Source organism: Canis lupus, chromosome 8 (genome assembly GCF_048164855.1).
Source record: "Canis lupus baileyi chromosome 8, mCanLup2.hap1, whole genome shotgun sequence".
Classification (NCBI taxonomy): Eukaryota; Metazoa; Chordata; class Mammalia; order Carnivora; family Canidae; genus Canis; species Canis lupus.
Window position 1 is genome coordinate 28,699,132 of NC_132845.1, and position 19,504 is coordinate 28,718,635.

The 19,504-nt window shown below is 44.1% G+C and overlaps 1 protein-coding gene and 1 long non-coding RNA gene across 6 annotated transcripts; one reads left to right on the top strand and one right to left on the bottom strand.

Moving 5' to 3' along the window:
* Positions 1 to 7,493: 7,493 nt before the first annotated feature.
* On the bottom strand, positions 7,494 to 9,010 carry LOC140638057 (uncharacterized). The gene is made up of 2 exons (XR_012035184.1): positions 8,668 to 9,010; positions 7,494 to 7,971 (listed from the first exon to the last, which is right to left on the bottom strand). It is a non-coding gene; the product is annotated as an uncharacterized lncRNA (long non-coding RNA).
* Positions 8,758 to 13,573, top strand: S1PR1 (sphingosine-1-phosphate receptor 1). Of its 5 annotated transcripts, none has more exons than XM_072834729.1 (2): positions 8,758 to 8,777; positions 10,856 to 13,573. In XM_072834729.1, exon 2 carries the CDS (start codon positions 11,022 to 11,024, stop codon positions 12,168 to 12,170), a length of 1,149 nt encoding a protein of 382 aa, XP_072690830.1. In that variant the 5' UTR covers positions 8,758 to 8,777; positions 10,856 to 11,021; the 3' UTR covers positions 12,171 to 13,573. The 5 variants fall into 5 exon arrangements, with proteins under 5 accessions (XP_072690830.1, XP_072690826.1, XP_072690828.1 ...); XM_072834725.1 differs by lacking the exon at positions 8,758 to 8,777 and adding an exon at positions 8,920 to 9,193; XM_072834727.1 differs by lacking the exon at positions 8,758 to 8,777 and adding an exon at positions 9,282 to 9,393.
* The last annotated feature ends 5,931 nt before the right edge of the window (positions 13,574 to 19,504 follow it).

The following is a 19,504-nucleotide window of genomic DNA, read 5'->3' on the forward strand; positions in this document are numbered from 1 at the left end:
ACAACCACTCAATGATTAGGACTAGAGAGGAGGACAGAGGATTCTGGAGTGATGTCTTCACGAAAGTGATACATTTGTTCATGTGTTTGAATGCCCTGAGAGTGTGGGAATGGATTAGCAATAAGTACATAGGAAACTGAACAAACAAAGAAAAAGACAATGTTTAAGTCTAGGGAAAACCAAAAGATTTACATGAAAGTAAATATGTATACAAATGGCTAGGCTGTGAGTAAAATCTGCATAGTTACAACAATATAAAAAATTAAATGTAATCTCTACTTGGGGGATAGGAAACTGGGAGTGCACAGTATGTAAGAGAGCTAAATCCTAATTTCTAGGGGCACCTGGGTGGCTCAGTGGTTAGTATCTGCCTTTGGCCCAGGGAGTGATCCCAGGGTCTGGGGATCCAGTCTCACATCGGGCTCCCTGCATGAAGCCTACTTCTCCCTCTGCCTGTGTCTCTGCCTCTCCCTGTGTCTCTCATGAATAAATAAATAAAACCTTAAAAAAAATACTTACAGTTGAAAATAATCTAAAAGTCAACATAAGTGCATTATTAGAAAACATGGAGGCAAATATGCAAAGGAAAAGTGAAAGATAAAAATAGTTGACATTGGGGAGCAAAAATTAGAGGAGAAATTACTTTTTTACTTAATAACTTTTATAGAAATATTTCTTTTAAAGACTGTGTACATAGTTGATTTAAATAAAAATTACTATTAAAAAAAATCATGAGTGAAAACTGTCAAAGGATGGCTAGGTGGTTCAGTTGTTGAGCCTTTGGTTCACTCAGGTCGTGATCCCGGGGTTCTAGGATCAAGTCCTGCATCGGGCTTCCTGCAGGGAGCCTGCTTCTCCCTCTGCCTAGGTATGTCTCTGCCTCTCTCTCTGTGTCTTATGAATAAATAAATAAAATCTTTAGAAAAAAAGAAAATTTCTGTCAAAATATGGAGATTGGCAAATATTTTCTTCCCCTCCCAATCCCACTAAAAGCAATAAATCATCTTTATAAGGACAAAGAGAATGGAAGAAGAAAGGAGAGCCAGGTAGGAGCGTATACAATTGACGACAGAGGGCCCTCATTTAGGAAAAAAGCACAAATTAGGTATGAAAATGAATTTAGAACAAGAAAGGTATCACAACAAAGTACTAATTCTCAAAAGCTAACAAATATCATGGAATTATAAAACTAACAGTATTTTAAATAACTGCCTTAAACATTTTATAATTTTTTTTTTTTAATTCTTACATCTTTGGCTATATACCCTTTGATCTCTACTTCATGGTATAAAATGTTAAATACTATTTGTGTGATTTAATCTTCCTTCAAGTACATTTAATAAAAAAAATGTTTTATTATTGGTTTAGAAAACGTTCCTTCAACTTTAAACTTCATTCTTTCAGCTTTTAAATTCATTGGTGGGGTACCTGGTGGCTCAGTTAGTTAAGCATCAGACTCTTGATTTTGGCTCAGGTCAAGATCTCAGAGCTCCAGACTCCTCACTGAGTGTGGAAACTGCTTAAGATTCTCTCTCCTCCCTCTACCCTTCCCTGCCTTTGCTCTCTCTCTCTAAAAACAAAACAAAAAACTCAAATTCATTATTGGTGACGTGAGATTTCAGGACTGTTGCCAAATTTTGAAAAAATTGCTATGCCTTTTTTTTCATATATAAGCTGTGGAATTGCAAAACATTTTGGGTTTTCTTATGATCCAATTATAAATACACTTGAATTGAGATTATCATTCGCCATATTGCTATTGGTGTCTTTACATCATAGTGACATACTTTGATTTTTTTTTTAAAGATTTTATCTATTTATTCATGAGAGACACAGAGAGAGAGAGAGAGAGAGAGAGAGGCAGAGACACAGGCAGAGGGAGAAGCAGGCTCCCCACAGGAAGCCTGATACGGGACTCAATCCCAGAATTCTGGGATCAGGGCTTGAGCCAAAGGCAGACGCCCAACCACTGAGCCACCCAAGCATCTTGACATATTTTGATCTTGATAGAGCCTTTCTCTGTGTCAGTTTTTTTTTTCAAATATATTTTTTTAAATTTTTATTTATTTATGATAGGCACACAGTGAGAGAGAGAGAGAGAGGCAGAGACACAGGCAGAGGGAGAAGCAGGCTCCATGCACCGGGAGCCCGACGTGGGATTCGATCCCGGGTCTCCAGGATCGCGCCCTGGGCCAAAGGCAGGCGCCAAACCGCTGCGCCACCCAGGGATCCCTCTGTGTCAGTTTTTTTGTGTGTCAAATCAGCAGGAAATTTATCTTTTTTTCTACTTGCTTATGATTCATTCCTCTTCATTATATGGATTATTAACACTCAAAGAACATATTCATTGCTTCTATGCAAAACATGTATCTTTCTTTTAATAACAGAATGGGGATATTGGTACTTGTCCTATTGTATGTATTGTGCCTGTCCTATTGTATTCTTGGTATGATCTGAAAGGTCTTTTGATACAACTTGTTTCCCAGCATCAGAATAATTCCTATTGATTTAATTGCTTATTTTATTGTTTTTGTTTCATATTTCAATGATTTTTAGAATGGATTTGCTCTCGATCCTTATTTAATAATTTATAGATGACAAAATATCCTTTATATGTATGTCCAAATGAAAAGTCTGTCTTTTCTCCCAGACTTTATTGAAATTATCCTAAATTTATTACCAAGTTGTAATAGTTATACCCTACAAATACCAGCAAATACACAAATTCTGATCAATCTTTTCCATGTGAATTCCATCAAAAATGGTAAAGATGTATGACATGTTTAATAATTACATATACGGAGTCATCAAGTATATTCTGGAGTGTGGAGAACTTCTGTTTTAACTAGATGTCAATGAGCATCAAATTCTCTAGTTACAATTTATACATGTCACACCCCTGGAATAACTTTGCCCAGATTAGCTTCTGGCTCAGAATCACATGATACTGGTCCTGCATGTTTTTATCATGACAGCATGAGTAGCCATGGAGTGCAGTAGAAATAGTCTTGAAAGTCATTTCCACCCTAGGGTGGCTGGTAATAATACAGAAGTAACTGGAATCTCACTCACATATTCTTCTAAACTGAACCTAAATGTAGCCCAAGTTCAGCTTCCCCTTAGACCCCAAACCACCTCTACATACGGGGAAATGAAATAGTGGAGATTTCCTAATGGAAAAAGACAGCAAACTTGGCCAATCATGGTTAAAATTCCTTACTTTTAATATTTATATAATAATGTTGAAATATTGCTAGGACTCCTTCCAGGACCCTGGAAATGAATTCTAAAGTTTAAGCTACATTTAGCTTCAAGGTTAGTTTGCCTCTGACAAAAGCAATGAAATTTTGGAAAACAAATTAATGTGGGTAAATGGCTTGTCAAACCATAGAAAATTGAAACCTGAGCTAGAAGCAGGGGGATCTAGAAGCAAGTGAATTTCCCACTAAAGATCCTCAAATAGGATCAGGAGATGGAGGCTCCAGGTCCTCCTGAGATGAAGGTAAATGGTAATCTTCAAAGAAGGAAACTGAAGGTGAAGCATGGACTCTGGTAGACAGAAGACGCTTCACACACCACCACCATCCCATCTCTCTCTAAGCCTGGCATATGCATTGTTTCTGGGATCTTACTTTCCACTCTTTTTCCTTTCTGGTTTTTGAATAAAATGATATTTTATTAAAGATTAGCAGCCAATCTACAGCCCTCCATGTCCAACCTGTACAACAGGACAAGGACCATTGCAGTGGAAGACTGGAGATTTATTTTCTAAGCCGGCTATCTCAGAGGGTGTTTGGACACAGGAACACATGGCGGGGCTGAGAGCATGTGTATGGAGGTCCCTATCATCGTGATTCAGTTCAAATTGAAACACTCAATGATAAGATTCTTTCTCCTTCTTGCCCCTGCCTTCCCTTTTTCACTTGGGAAAATAGTAGAAGGTGGACAGGAGATTTTAGAATTCCTTGCTGTTGAAATTGACCAGTCCAGGAATAGAGATCTATAAATATTGATATTTGGGATCCTCCAATAAAAGAACACAGCCTGATTACCTAGCACCCTTCCACTGACAAGCCCCCCCCCAAGAGTTTTAATTAGTTTTCAGTGCTTCTGTCTGAAATAAGAATGGATAGCCAGAGATCATCTGATGATTGAAAAAGCTGCTGACACAAAGAACCAAGACGAAAGCAAACAGGAAAAGGAGACGATAAATAAATAAATAAATAAATAAAGGAGGAAATCTTGACAACAGCAATGCCATTCTAATATTCTTGGAGGTAAGTATAGATATGGGATCCCTGAAACAGAAACAGGGTTCTGTAAAAATGAAGTATTCAGGGAAAAAAAAAAGAAGAAAACATTTAGACTCAGAAGTCTGATAACACAAAGGGAAATATTAACTGAAGAGCTGAAAGATAAAGTTGAGGAATCTCCCAGAAATCAGAAAAAGGATTAAGATATAGGAAATGGAAAATAAATATGAGGAAATTATATACAAAAATACGCTTTCTGGATGGCCCATAATCTGAATAGTAGGAGTCCCAGAAAGAGAGAATGGAGAAAACAGAGAAGATGAAGTTATCAGAAAAATAATTTTGGATAATTTCTCAGACTATAAGGGGCCCAATGTATGTCCAGGAGAGAACTTGGAAAAATCAAGATATGTTATTGTATGATTCTGGAACACTGTGGAGTAAGAGAAAGAGATTAGGAAACTGAGGCTCAATGAATTGAAAGAACTTGCCCAAAGTGACCCAGGTGGGAACAGGCAGTAGGAAGTCTGAATCTAAGACTGTCATGTTCCACAGTATGACAGTTTTTGAGTTTTGAGTGGTGACAAACAAGAGAAGAGAAATTTCTATCAGGACCTAATTAGTATGACGGGAAGACAGTGAGTTTTTGGTAGAGGCAACACATAAATATTAATGTAAGTTGAAAATAGAGAGTCATCAGAGGCCAAGAATTGAGAGTACAAGAGAGAGAAGGAGTACTTGAGTCACATCTTAGAAAGTTTGGGGCAGGAGGCAGGGGGCAGGTGGTAGCACAGTGGTATGGGCAAGAGTTTGCCTTGGGAAGGAGTAAAACAACGGAGAGGAAATAAGGGTGAGTGAAGTTGTTATGAACTTACAGGAGAGGAAGGGAAGTGGTGATAGTGTTTTCTGCACTAAGCAGGAGGGTAGCTATTCTCCTAGGAATAAATGTTGGAAGGGGAGGGTTGGATCTTCACAAGGGATTGTGGGGAGAATTGGAAAGTACCTGGAGCATTTAGGAAGGAGAGGACAGTTGCCAGACTCAGCAAATAAAAATACAGCTCTCTCAGTTAAATCTGAATTGCCAATTGAGGACAAATAATTGTTTTTAGTAGAAGTCCCAAATATTACATGGTATTCTCACTGGCAACCCTTAAGGAGAGATAGCAAAGCTAATGCATAAAGAAGAGTAAAGTGGCTTTGAAATAAGAAATACGAAATGGAAACAAATAATAAGCAAACAAATAAATAAATAAAAGAAATGCAGAATGGAGCAACCTCAGTGTAACCGGGCATCAGATGGTAACCTCATTGCCAGGAGAAGTAAGGTAAAGCCCTGGGCTGGCCTTCCAGGCAGCGGCGGAAAGGGAGCTGGGCTGAGAGCCAGGAGATAGCTTGAGGATGCAATTCTTAGGGCCTCTCCTGAGAGTAATGGGAAGAGATATGTGTGGGAACCAGCGACTTGGAATTGGCAGGGAAGCCATTGCTGCAAATAGTTTTGCCTACTTTCCAGTTTCTTGGGAGTGGTCATCCACATTTTACATCTTATCCGTGTGTATAAGGATGAATATTTCTAAGTAATCATCTGCAAAGTATTTGAGCTCTTTAAGACACTGGATTAACACTGAATGAGTGTTGTCCTCACCATGTATACTGCTTATACACAAGAAAAAGACTGATTTCCCCTGCATAATTCTTTGACATGTTTGAGGTTTATCGTGGTGGTTTGGGCTAGTGGTTAAGAGGATAGAGCCCATCTATGGTCACAGCCCACGTTAACCAACTTACTTAATATAATATGCCTGGGACTCAGTTTCCTTGTTTGTAAAATTGGGGTAATAATAATTCCTAATTTGTAGGGTCATTGGAAGAATTAAATGAATTAATATGTGTAATACTTAGAATCTGCTACCCAAATACACAACCTTACATTAGACGTGATAGGTAGATAATGTGAAGTTTTAAGATATATTCAGTATTATACTTTTGTATACACTTTGTCAGGAAATATATAGTCAGAAAATCAGTGGTTTTAAAAAAGACATTCATGGGGAAGGGAGGCATAAATAGGTAGAACACAGAGGGGTTTTTAGGGCAGTAAAAATATTCCATATGATACTGTATTCATGGATACATGTCATTATCCCTTTGTCCAAACCCATAGAATGAATAATACCAAGAGTGAACCATAATGTAGACTATGGACTGTGGATGGTCATGATGTGTCAGTGTAAGCCCATCTACGGTAATACATGTACCACTCTGGTGGGGATAGTGACAGTGGGAGAGGCCATGCATGGGTGGGCCATGGGGGATATGGGAAATGTCTGTACTTTCCACTCAGTTTTGCTGTGAACCTAAAAACTGCTCTTAATAAAACGTCTTGGGGCACTTGGGTGGTGTGACTGGTTGAGCATCTGACTCTTGGTTTTGGCTCAGGTGGTGATCTCAGGGTTGTGCAATCAAGCCCCACTTCGGACTCCCTGCTCAGTGTGGAGTAGTCTGCTCAAGATTCTCTCCCCCTCCCTCTCCCCACCCTCATGTGCATGCTCCTCTCTCTCAAATAAATAAATCTTAAAAAAAAGAAAAAATCTGAAAGAAAATACAGTCTTTAAAAAGAAAGTCTTAATAATTTAAAAGGTGGTAAAAATAGAAATAGGTTTATTTTAATAAATAATGTAATATTTAATAATCTAATAAAAAGAAATTTAACAAAACATTTCAGCAAAAAAAAATGCTTCATGGTGAAAAAAAGACATTTATTAGCAAAACTTTTGAATATGTTTTGTAGACTTGCATAGTCAGGAAATAAGCGGTTTTAAAAGGACATTCATTAGCATATCTTTGTATATATTTTATACATATGCAGAGTCAAGAGATTAGGATAATTAAAAAATTTTAAAGCTAGGCTTTGCTCCCCTTTGGGGAGCATACGCTTTTCGGTTCCTTGTTTATTGACTGAAGGTATTTGAACTGGGAGACATGACATCTGGGAGACATGGCACTAAGTTGGGGAACCCAGCACCGCGTACTAGCTGGGATATCCAGCGATTTAAGCTGAGTGACATTTTCTCATCAATAAAATGACCAACAACGCCTGCTTAAATTAGATAATCTATCATGATATGTAGAGTTTGGGTGTCCTGCAATTCCTTTCCCTTAAAGAACTCATCAATGAGTGGACGGGATGGATTTTGCCAAGTTCCCCACCTTATGTTGCGCAGGGCAGACTCAACACGTCCCTTCTTTTAATTTATTTATTTATTTATTTATGATAGTCACACAGAGAGAGAGAGAGAAGCAGAGACATAGGCAGAGGGAGAAGCAGGCTCCATGCACCAGGAGCCCGACGTGGGACTCGATCCCGGGTCTCCAGGATCACGCCCCGGGCCAAAGGCAGGCGCCAAACCGCTGCGCCACCCAGGGATCCCACGTCCCTTCTTTTAAATAAAGTAACTCCCCGACCCAAGCAGAGCTTATTCTAATCTAGAGGACCGTTATCTTAGTTTCTGGGTGGTAGGCAGGTACTGCTGTTGAACTCGTGGCCGTGTGCCCGGTGCAATTCCGTTGCTGAAGACTTTCAGGCAGCTGTGAACTTGATGTTAACTGTCACTTGATTTCTTCTTTTGCAAGCTCATAAGATCCCAGAAGCCAGGGGTCTGTTTATTCATTTAGACTCCTTCTGAGTCATTCAGGTACAGGGTGTGTCTGTCAATTGAAACTGCACACGGAGAAGTTTTGCGTTCACATCTGCCAGGATGGGCAGCCCGGGGCCGGGGGCGGGTGGGCGGCTTCTGCGCGGCTGCAGGCCCGGCCAGGAGAGCCCCGCGCCGGGGTCCAGGGCCGCCCCCGCCGCCCCAGTCTCACCTCCTCGAGGGGCTTCTCCGCGCAAGACCGGGTGGGCGTGCGGGGAGCACCGGGGGCTGCGGCCCCGCGCGGAAAGGAGCGAAGGGCGCGGGCCCCCGCGAGGCTGGCCGGGCCCCGCGGCTCGTCCTTCCCTTCGGAAGTCCCTGGGGCTGCCCACGCGCCGAGTCTCGGGCCCACCTCCGCGGACGTCCCCGCGCGGCCCGAGTCTGGGACCCCGGCCGGGCTCTGCGCGCAGCGGAATGAGGGGACCCCACCCCCACCCCCACCCCCCGGGGGGCTCCCCAGACGCGGGCCGGTCGGCCGTGAGCCCGGGAAAGCCACCCTCTGGCGCTCGGACCGCAAGTGTCGCGGCAGCCGAGGGATGGGGGTGGGGAGGCGGCAAGGACCCCCGTGCCCCCGCTGCCCCGGGTCGCGCGCCCTGGTTGCCCCGCCCGCCCCGCCGAGGCTCGCGCGTGCAGGGGGCGGCCGAGGGGCGCTGCGGGGCGCCGGGCTGCCCCCGCCCCCGAGACCTGGGGGTGGGGGTGGGCGTGGGGGTCCGAGGCTTCCCCACCTCCTCTCTCGGGAAGACTCGGGCCAACGGTCTCGGGGAGCGGCGGGCAGCAGGCGAGGCCGTGATTTATGCATCAGAATCCAGGGGGCACCAGCCTCCGTCCCTTCTCGGTTTGCTTTTTCTTTCTTTCTTTCTTTTTTTTTTTTTTCCGGCTGTCTGTGGGGGAGGAGTGTGTGCATGTGCGTGTGTGTGTGTGCGCGCGCGCCTTGCCCCAGATCTTTCCTGGACAGTAGGTCCGGCGCGGGGATCGGGGCCCCCGCCGCGGCGGAGGGCGTGGGGTTGGTGTTAACCCCTCCCCGCCCCTTCCTCGCGAGGCCACCAGCCTCCGCGGGCGCTCGGCGGCTCAGGCAGCGGCCGGCGCGGGCCGAGCGGGGCGGGCTGCCCATTGGAGTGCGGCTGCGGAGGGAGGGGACCCCGAGGCGACGAGGCAGCAGCGCGTCCAGCCCGTCCGCAGCGGCTGCAAGATGCCGAGCGCGCCGCGGGGACCCGGAGCTCTCCCCACGCGGCTGCGCCCCGCCTGAGCCAGGTAGGGGACGGCGCCCAGCCCGCGCGGGCCGGGGCGCGGGGGGCCCCGCCGCAGGAGGTCTTCGCTGCTGGAAACGAATGTTTTTGAAAGCGGAACGAAGCCAAACAAAAACTTTTGAAACATCCCTCTCTGGGCGCCGGAGGCATTCATCCCTGGGCTGCCGAGGAGCCCAACCGGGTCGGATTGCTCCTGGGGCGCTGGTGATTGATGAAGTTGGGAAAACGGGTTTAGTGCGATCGTAAAGCGGAGCAGGGGTTGGGGACGGTGGCAACTGCGGTTGGTCGCGGAGCGGGGCAGGCGCCTACACTCGGAAAAGTCCCGCAGACAAAGAATATGGGAGGTGGGGGGTCAGGGGCTACATCTGCACGGGGGGCGAGCGGGGCGTGGGATTAGATGCGAGCGACGCGGGGCTTCGGGCGCGAGCAGCCCCCGCCGTCCGGGACTACGGCCTCTGTTACTCCACTTCCATCCCGTGGCGGCGGTATCTGGAAACGTTACAAGTAGACGTCTGGCAGCCAGTGCCATGTTTCGTTCCTCCACACTTTCTAGTTCTGAGACAGGAGGTAGCATGCTGGGGGAGGGCAGTGCACGAAACCGCCAGCTTCGGTTCAGCAATGCATTAAACGTGCGTTTTTTTTTGTTTTTTTGTTTTTTTTGTTTTGTTTTTTTCTGGACAGAAGCTTTGCACTTGGAATTAGAAATGCAGTGGCATGTATTGTCATCGTCAGTAGTAGAACTTCTCTCTCTTTTGTGTGTGTGCCTGTGTGTGGTTTGGCCAAACCCACAGCAACTGAACACACTTCTTAGAAAATCAGTGAATGTATTACATTCCTGGGATTTATTGCAAGCTCTTATGAACGATCTTCACTGAATTATCTTCATCTTTTCTTGCCCTGGCTTACAAGGAAAAAAAAAAAAAAACTAGAAGAAGAAATTAAGAAAAGGCAGTTGCTTCACAGAAGTGTAAGCTTTCCTGTTTACCGCAAGGCCGGGGCGGGCTGGGCTGCCCACACCCCTCGGACCCTGAGCACACCTGTTCCTAGAGAGTTATTAATAGAGCCCAAAGAATGACTTACTCTGTCAAATGATTTTCGTGCAAATCGAATGTCTTGCAAGGCAATTAGGAGGTGGTTCTCAGCTCTTTTAGCAGGGGGGTGGGGGAGAGCAGAGGTGGTGTGAGCCTCCACCCTCATGTTAGCGGTTGGGTCTCTTTGGAGGAGGGAACCCTCTGGGGAGCCGGCGAATGCTTCAGGAGACTTCCACGCTGGAAACCTGGAGGGGGTTGGAGGTGGGGAAGTGAGGGTGTGTGTGTGGGGGCGGGGGGGAGGTGTTATAAATGGGGATCACTTCTCCAGTTTTCCCACTCCCATTTGGATGTGACACAGGAGAGTTTTCGTTTTGTCCAGTTGGAGTTTTCTGTTTGGGTACATTTTTGTTTCTTCTCCCTCCTCTCCTCTTTTTTTTTTTTTTCTGCAAGAAATAGGCATTTTATTATATATATAATATGTATATATATATATTAAATCCCACTCTTTACGCCTTCCCCAAGTTTCCTTAAAACAAATCCACGACAAAACTGGAGCAATGCCTTAGCTAGAATAAATGATGCCAGTGTGCTGTGGCCGCTTCCCTGACTCTCTCCTCTTTGTGACTCGTTTAAAGGGGTTGGCTTCCGAGGCCCTCTCCAGCCAAGGGAAAGAGACGCAGAAAAGCCGGGATCCCTCGGGCCGGAGCACCCCCGCGGCAAGTGAAGGCTCGCTCGGCCTCGCCCTCTAGCGCCCTTCTGGAGAAGCGCCACCCCGGGCTCCGGGAGGCGCGGCTGCGCGCCATGGGGTCCACCAGCGTCCCGCTGGTCAAGGCCCTGCGCAGTCCCGTCTCCGACTACGTCAACTACGATATCATCGTCCGGCACTATAACTACACGGGCAAGCTGAACACCAGCGCGGACAAGGAGAATGGCATTAAAATGAGCTCGGTGGTGTTCATCCTCATCTGCTGCTTTATCATCCTAGAGAACATCTTCGTCTTGCTGACCATTTGGAAAACCAAGAAGTTCCACCGACCTATGTACTATTTCATCGGCAACCTGGCCCTGTCTGACCTGTTGGCGGGGGTGGCCTACACGGCCAACCTGCTCTTGTCTGGCGCCACCACCTACAAGCTCACCCCCGCTCAGTGGTTCCTGCGGGAGGGGAGCATGTTCGTGGCCTTGTCGGCCTCCGTGTTCAGCCTCCTGGCCATCGCCATCGAGCGCTACATCACGATGCTGAAGATGAAACTCCACAACGGGAGCAACAGCTTCCGCTCCTTCCTGCTCATCAGCGCCTGCTGGGTCATCTCCCTGGTCCTGGGCGGCCTGCCCATCATGGGCTGGAACTGCATCGGCGCGCTGGCCAGCTGCTCCACCGTGCTGCCGCTCTACCACAAGCACTATATCCTCTTCTGCACCACCGTCTTCACGCTGCTCCTGCTCGCCATCGTCATCCTGTACTGCAGGATCTACTCCCTGGTCAGGACGCGGAGCCGCCGCCTGACCTTCCGCAAGAACATCTCCAAGGCCAGCCGCAGCTCCGAGAAGTCGCTGGCCCTGCTCAAGACCGTCATTATCGTCCTGAGCGTCTTCATCGCCTGCTGGGCGCCGCTCTTCATCCTGCTGCTGCTGGACGTGGGCTGCAAGGTGAAGACGTGCGACATCCTCTTCAGAGCCGAGTACTTCCTGGTGCTGGCCGTGCTCAACTCGGGCACCAACCCCATCATCTACACCCTCACCAACAAGGAGATGCGCCGGGCCTTCATCCGGATCCTGTCCTGCTGCAAGTGCCCGGGCGGGGACCCCGCGGGCAAGTTCAAGCGGCCCATCATCGCCGGCGTGGAGTTCAGCCGCAGTAAGTCGGACAACTCCTCCCACCCGCAGAAGGACGATGGGGACAACCCGGAGACCGTTATGTCCTCTGGAAATGTCAACTCTTCTTCCTAGAACTGAAAGCCGCCGACCCATGGGGGAGAGTTCTTGCGTGGTCACCCACCACCACCCAGGGTTTGGGGGGAAAAATGGAAAAAAAAAATCTCTGTCTCCACTGCTGCTGGGGAGGAGCCGCTGGGAGCCAGAGGGAGGGCGGGCAGGCCCGGGGGTGCCGGGGTGTTGGTGGCTTAGTTCCTGTGAACAATGCACTGGGAAGGGTGGAGACCCGGCCCTGGCCTGGAAGCTGTTTCCTACCCCCGCCCCGGAGCTTTGATTTTGCACTGAGCCAAAGGTCTAGCATCGTCAAGCTCCTGAAGGGTTCCCGGTGTGGCCCTGGTCCCGGTGTGAAAGCATCTGTCGGGAGCTTTGAGGAGATGTTTTCCTTCACCTTAGTTTCCAGCCCAAGTGATTGTGTGCACTTCTGCTGCCCTGGGTATGCTCTGCGTATCCCACCCTCCCTTGCCCGCCCTTCAGACCCCTCCTCAAAATTCTCTTACTTTCCATCTGAACTACCTGGCCTTCATCAGAGCTGGGGGAGCTGGGGGTAGGTGGTATAGTCCACTTCTGGGGGGTCTGTAGCAGGTAGCCTGTGTCCAGGACGTAGACTGTGAGGGATGGAGATGGTTTGGAGATGTAAAGCCGTTTTATTTGCTGAGGCCAAAGTTTCCAGATCAGTTTTGGGGAATTTCATTAAAGTCACTTTGATTTCTTTTTTTTTTTTTTTTTTTTTTCCCTTTCACAACATGACAATGAAATGTGTGATAGCAGCATCATTATCCATGGTGGCTGAAATCTGCCTAAAGAAGTCCAGTTTATCTACAGTATGGTATCCGGCAGGGTCCTTAGTGTCCCAGGAGGAACAAACTAGCAAAACGAGGTGAAAACTGACGGGGAGTGGTGGTGACTGTAAACCAAGAGAGATTTCTTAATGGATCTGTCTAATGAATACAACATCTGTCTTTGGCACTTTTGTTGATGTTTATTTCAGAGTGTTGTGTGACTTAGTTCAACGAACAGGATGGTTGTATTTTGTTGTGTTAAAAGTACTTTCTGTGATTTTTGAATGTATTTGTTTGAGCATTTTATTGGATTTTTCTAACCTGCGTTAACACCGTTGAACGTGTATTTCCTAAGAAAATACAACCCTCTTGTGCCATTAAAGCATTACTTTAACTGATAGGGAATACCAGAAGTTTTTCAATACAGCTGTTCATTAAATAGTTCATTAAAGATGTGTATAAATGTTGCAAAAAAATAAAAATATATTGCTGTCTCTTTAGTATGGTTTTCAGTGCAATTAAACCAAGAAATGTCTTTTTAAAAAAATAGTATTTAATAGGTTTCTGACTTTTGTGGATCATTTTGCACATAGCTTTATCAACTTTTAAACATTAATAAACTGATTTTTTTAAAGATTACTTTGTGAAGAACATTTTATAAAAATAATTAAGATCCTATTTGACTATGTGGCTCTTTAGAACCAAAGTTATGGGCAAATTTCTGTTACTCTTTTAAAGGATTTTACCTTGATAAAGTAGGGTGTGAAAAAAAATGTGGTTTGTTAAAAACCACTCTATCTTTTTCAGGAAGAGAAACTTCAATAAGTTTACACTGAAGAGTAGTAAAAAATGAGATGAAAACCACCAACCTCTAAATACCACATTGACAAGTAAGTATAATTAGCGGAGTTTTAAATTGCATTCAAGCCAAACTAAATTATATGCGATTATTCTCCTCCTAAAACATGAGTTTTTAAAGAAATAATATACAATGACCTGGTTGTGAATCTAATTTAAATTATGAAACTCAATGGTCATTGCAAACCCATCAACAAAAGCTTACATTCTTGGCTTTCCACCAACATGCTGGGGAAATGGAGATATACATACAGCAGATAATATATCAAATCACCTAATTTTTTTCCAGGACACTGTCTTGGCTTCTCCCAGACTATCCTTGGAACAGCATGGGACTGTACAGTCTCAATGAAGTAGCAAGTTGTAGAACGAATGTAGGTGGAGCAGTATACACCTCATATCTGAAAACTTTCAATTACCAGGATTTGAAAGTTTTAACATCCTAGCTATTACTTTCTCCAACTCCACAGTGAGAGCAAGGGCACTTTGTAAGCATCACAGAATTGCCATAATAGTTCATTTTTGTTTGAACATAACTGTCATCTTTGTTGGGGATTAATTTGAAGGATTTTGGTGTGTTTGGCTCTTTAGTCCTATTATTACATTCAGAATTTGTGCTTCCAACTGTCACTGAATATGCACAGGACACAGTTGGGACATGAAGATAAACCTCACCTAACAGAGTCGATGTCATTTCTGGGTAAGGTTAACTGTGGGAAACAGAAGTGTGTTCACTAAGGAAATCTTAGGTCACAACCTCCAGTTTCCTGAAGGAAATGCCAAAAATGCTCTGAAGACAAAAGACTGGAAACAAACTGGAATGTCTCTATCCATCTGTCTGCTGTGGCGGAAGGAATGAGTTCATGCTGCACTCACTTCCTAGAGCTTTCGTTACAGAGTCAAGCATAATGGAAAAGCATGTCCATTTTGTGTTTCTATGGAAGATAAGTGCTCCTACTCTTGGTTTTTATCTTTAAAAGCACAGCAATGACTCACACATGAGGAAGATGAGGTAGGGCAGCTGATCCTGGTGGGGACTGGGGAGCTTGTGACAATGGACAGCCTTGCTTGCCCACCTGGGAGCCCATTAGCCAATCCTCGCATGTGCATTCTTCCTGGAAATTCCAGACTATGCGTTTCATTCCAAGAGAGCTAGACAGTTATGGACTACAGCTTTCTTGGGCAGGTGTGGGATGGAGTCCTACCTCTGACCAAGAAGCCATGGTTAAGATAAAGGAATTCTTGGTTGTATCTCAATGTGAATATCTGGGTTTAATTTAGTATATCCTGAGAATTGAGGATGAAAAAAAAAAACAAAACCTCAACAACTATATTTTTATACTAAAACAGAGGCCCATAAAACTTTGATTAAAAAACATAGGCAGTGTTTTATAAGAGGAGTAAAACAAGGCAACCTGAGCAATACCTGACATATTCTTGTAGAAATGCCTCTGGCTCGTAAATATTCAGGAAAGTTACAAAATGACATCAAATAATACGTTATTCCCAGGGTGCCTGAGCGGCTCAGTAGGTTGAGCATCCGACTTTTGGTCTTGGCTCAGATCATGATCTCGGGGTCATGAAATGGGGCCCTGAGTGGGACTCCAGTCTCAGCTCGGAGTCTGCTTGAGACCCTCTCCCTCTCCTTCTGCCCCTCCCCCTGCACTCGTGCACTCTCTCTGTCTCTCTCAAATAAAGTAAATCTTTAAAAAGAAAAGAATACTTTATTCCTAACAACATTAAATGTGATTGCAATTCTACAGAATCTTCAAATATCTCATATAAGACAAATATTTGTTCTTGCCTTTTAGCCACATTGTAAGTAGAAAAATTAAATTCTTTAATAAAAGTTGATCTAGCAATATCAGAAATTCCAAAATGTATAGTTATAGATAAATTTTGCATTTATGTTAATTAGAGACTGGACTTTATTTTAGTAATATCAGCACTTTGGTTGTGATTTATGGCATCTTTAATTGTCCCCTGATGTAAAAGTCTTATTATGAAGATTTTAGCTTTTTAAATTGGATTAATTTCTGCTGTGGACGCTACCAATGATAAGGATGTGCCCAGTGTAGTACTCTTGTAGTACTTCTGGCCCAGACTGTACTATTTGAATGATTTTCACTCTTCATGCCTCCATTCAAAAGATCACTGAGATCTTTCATGTTTTCTAGGTAACTACAAATGTAGCTCTGTTTGGGAGCTACTGCTTGGAAATAGTAACTTCAGAAAGATGATTAGCTCTATTTGGGAAATCCTACCAAATGAGGACTGGAAGTTCAATTAATTCTAAATATTAGGAACGCCTGGGTGGCTCAGCAGTTGAGCGTCTGCCTTCAGCTCAGGGCGTGATCCCGGAGTTCCACATCAGGCTCCCTGTGAGGAGTCTGCTTCTCTCTCTGCCTCTCTCTCTGTGTGTCTCTCATGAATAAATAAATAAAATCTTTAAAAAATTCTAAATACTAGTAACTCTATTTTCAATTGAGAAGAAAGAGATAATACTCAAGTGACATTAAAAAATTTTTTAATTACAAAACTGTTAAATTTGAACTTGTAGTCACTAGCTCAGAAATTAATCTCTAGAGACACCTGGGTGGCTCAGCTGTTGAGCCTTTGCCTTTGATTCAGGGCGTGATCCCGGAGTCCCGGGATCAGGTCCTACTTCGGGATCCCTGTGTGGAGCCTGCTTCTCTCTCTGCCTGTGTCTCTGCCTCTCTCTCTCTGTGTGTCTCTTGTGGATAAATAAATACAATCTTTTTTAAAAAATTAATCTCTAACTAGGAACTCTTACTTACCTACATAATTTTCAATAATGATTTTCTGTGTTCTCTGTGTGATGTCCAGTTATTCTTTTCTTAAATATTGCTTGCTCCATACACAGCTGGATTGACGTTTCCTGTGGACACTGGACTAATTAGATCCAACTAGATTGATCTCATTTGTTTCTTAACTAACTAGATCAAACTAGATTTGTCTGTATTTTCTCTAAATAGTTTTGAAACATCTTGAGGGAGGAATCACAATCCAAAGAAACTTGTATAGGACCTGCTAGATTATTCTTTCCCTGTAGACACAGCAAGTGCTTGATGGTGAGAGATCATAATAGCTTGCATCATTTCCCCCAAGCTTCCGGCTTTTTTGATGTGTCTTTCACATGGTCCAAGGAAACGGACCCCTCCCCCAATTTTTTTTAACACGTGCTATTGCCTTCACTACCACTCTGATTGGAACTAGAGTCATATTCCAGAAGAATGCCCAACCAAGCAAGCAAGGTCTGCTTGAATTACTAAAAGCCTTTATATTGTTTACAAAGAAAAAGAATTTTTAACCAGTGGTCAAAGAGCTAGGAGAGATAAGAGGAAGATAACAGTGAGGGAAGGTTAGACTTGCCTTTAATTCAGCCTTTTCACAATCCTTGACTAGAGCCAGGACCAGGAGCAAATTGGGCTCCTGTTGAAGATATTTCACCTAATACATCCTCTTACTCCTTATGCTTTCTTCTTAGAATCAGACTTTCAAGTGATTCCTATTTTTCTCATGTTCTCTTTCTCATCCCTTTGAAAACTGAAGGATTAAAAATCAGATTTTACTCTGGGTATGATCATTAGCAAAAGCGTGTGTGGATTGCATATTTGAATGAACAAGAATTGCTACATTTTCTTTTACTGAAGTGACCTCATGTGCCCAACCAGCTCCTGCGTTAACAATGGATAAACACATTGCGGTAAATTCATACAACAGAATACTATTCAGAAATTTAAAAAGGAACTGCTACTGATACTTGCAACAATTTGCATAAATCTGAAAACCATTCTGTTGAGCAAAAGAAGCCAGCCACAAAAAAGAACATACTGCATGATTCCATTTATATGAAATTCAAGAACAGGCAAAACTGATGTATGGTGATGGGAATCAACAGTGGCGGCCTCGACAAGAGGATAAACTGGAAAGGCACATGGAGAAAATGTACAGATTGTTAGCAATGTTCTGTATCTTTATTTTTAGGATGTTGTTTACTTGGGTGTATGCATTTGTCTAAATGTATCCAACCATATTAAGGCCTATGGATTTTTTTTTTTAAATCAGTATGGTGGACTTCCTTCCATCTGAATATGAGGGTTATATGGGACCTTCTCTGCAATATTATGAAATGAGGTTCCAAAGAGTTCAACAGACATGGCAAAAGTTCTAAAGTTTTCCACAGAAGAAGCATTTGCTCTTTTAGCATTCTTTTAAGTCCCAGAAACAAAACATTAAAATGCTAAATAATTGTGCCCCAATGATATTCTCTTTGCTTCTGTAGTTGAGAACTTGGCTTAGTATTACCATTTGTAATCCCTAAAGAATTTCTGTGCCTCGGAAGAGTCTGGGGTTGGAATGAGACAATCACAATAAGAATCTATTGACATTCAGATTTCAGTCTCAGAAATATATAATGTATTGTGAATAACCTTATGAAGAATGGGCTTTTACACACTGGTGAGGATACTGACACATATTAGTGTTGGTGACATACAAACTGGAGCGTGCCAAACCATGTCTTACCACCTGACAAACCTACATCCAGTCAGATAATAACGCTGGTCCTGGGTGCAGGCACTGCATTGTCAGAAGTAATGTGCTGAGACACAAAATGAATGCAAGACAGGCTCATGTTCTTGAGGCCTTTGTAAGCCTGTTGTGCCTTAGATACATTCCCTGTTCTCCGCCCTAAGGATTTCTCTGGGAGTTGTTGGGCAAAGGGGAAGTGCCTCAGGTGCTCAGTGGTCCTTGGTCAGGCTGATCTGATACAGGGAGGGATGGGAATGGGAAAGAAATGGCAGTGATACCCGGGAGGACCAGAGAGGGAAAGGTAGGTAGTTGCATATCTATTTCCCTCTAGCTCTGATCCTATTATCGGTCCACTTTTCTGCTGCTTTGTGATACAAGGGCAGAAAGAACCACCCCATTGAGGAAGCCTGGTGTGGCTTGGGCTTCCTGCTCCCAACCCTCTTGATGGGTGCACCCATCCATTCACCTGTGCATTCAGCAAGAATGCTTGCCCTAGGCTACGAGCTACGAGCTGTCAGGCAAACCATTACAAAGTCCCTGCCTTCATAGAGTTTACAGGATTCATTCCTCAAGCTCTGGTCTTCACTGGCTCCTCTTTGGGGTCCAGGGAACCTGAGTTTGCCACTGCTGTACTATTCCCCTAATACACTGAGTTCTCAAACAATATCAAATCATTTTATTTAGAAATGTGCTCAATGTTAGCAGCTATTATTTAACCAGTATTTTAAATTTAAATAACTTAAAATTAGATAATGGGGCATTAACCTTTAGATTTGGAATGGAGACAGGTCCTTTATATTATTGGATGCTGTTGTGAATATCAGCATTTCTAGTCAATTTTTCAAGTTCTAGGCCCCATGTGAAAAGCAAAGCATTCAACACTGTTTTTAGTTTCTATCTCACCTTAATTTGTATTTTTCTTCTAGAACACTGCTCTGAACTCTGTTGGGTGGACCACTGGGGTTCTCATGAGCAAATGAAGCCTACATTTGAATAAATCTTAGGTGGTGTCTTTTATTTAACTAGGATGAAAAAGAAAGGAGACAAAAAATGCACCGCTCAAGAGGAAACATGACACATCCTTAATTATCAATATCATTCTGAGCAAATCCATCTAACGGTGAGCAATTGCAAGTCATCTGGAGGGCTAGAGAAAAA

What these genes read in the sequence shown, in the direction of transcription:
- S1PR1 (XM_072834729.1), top strand. Translation starts at nt 11,022, where the DNA reads ATGGGGTCCACCAGCGTCCCGCTGGTCAAGGCCCTGCGCAGTCCCGTC.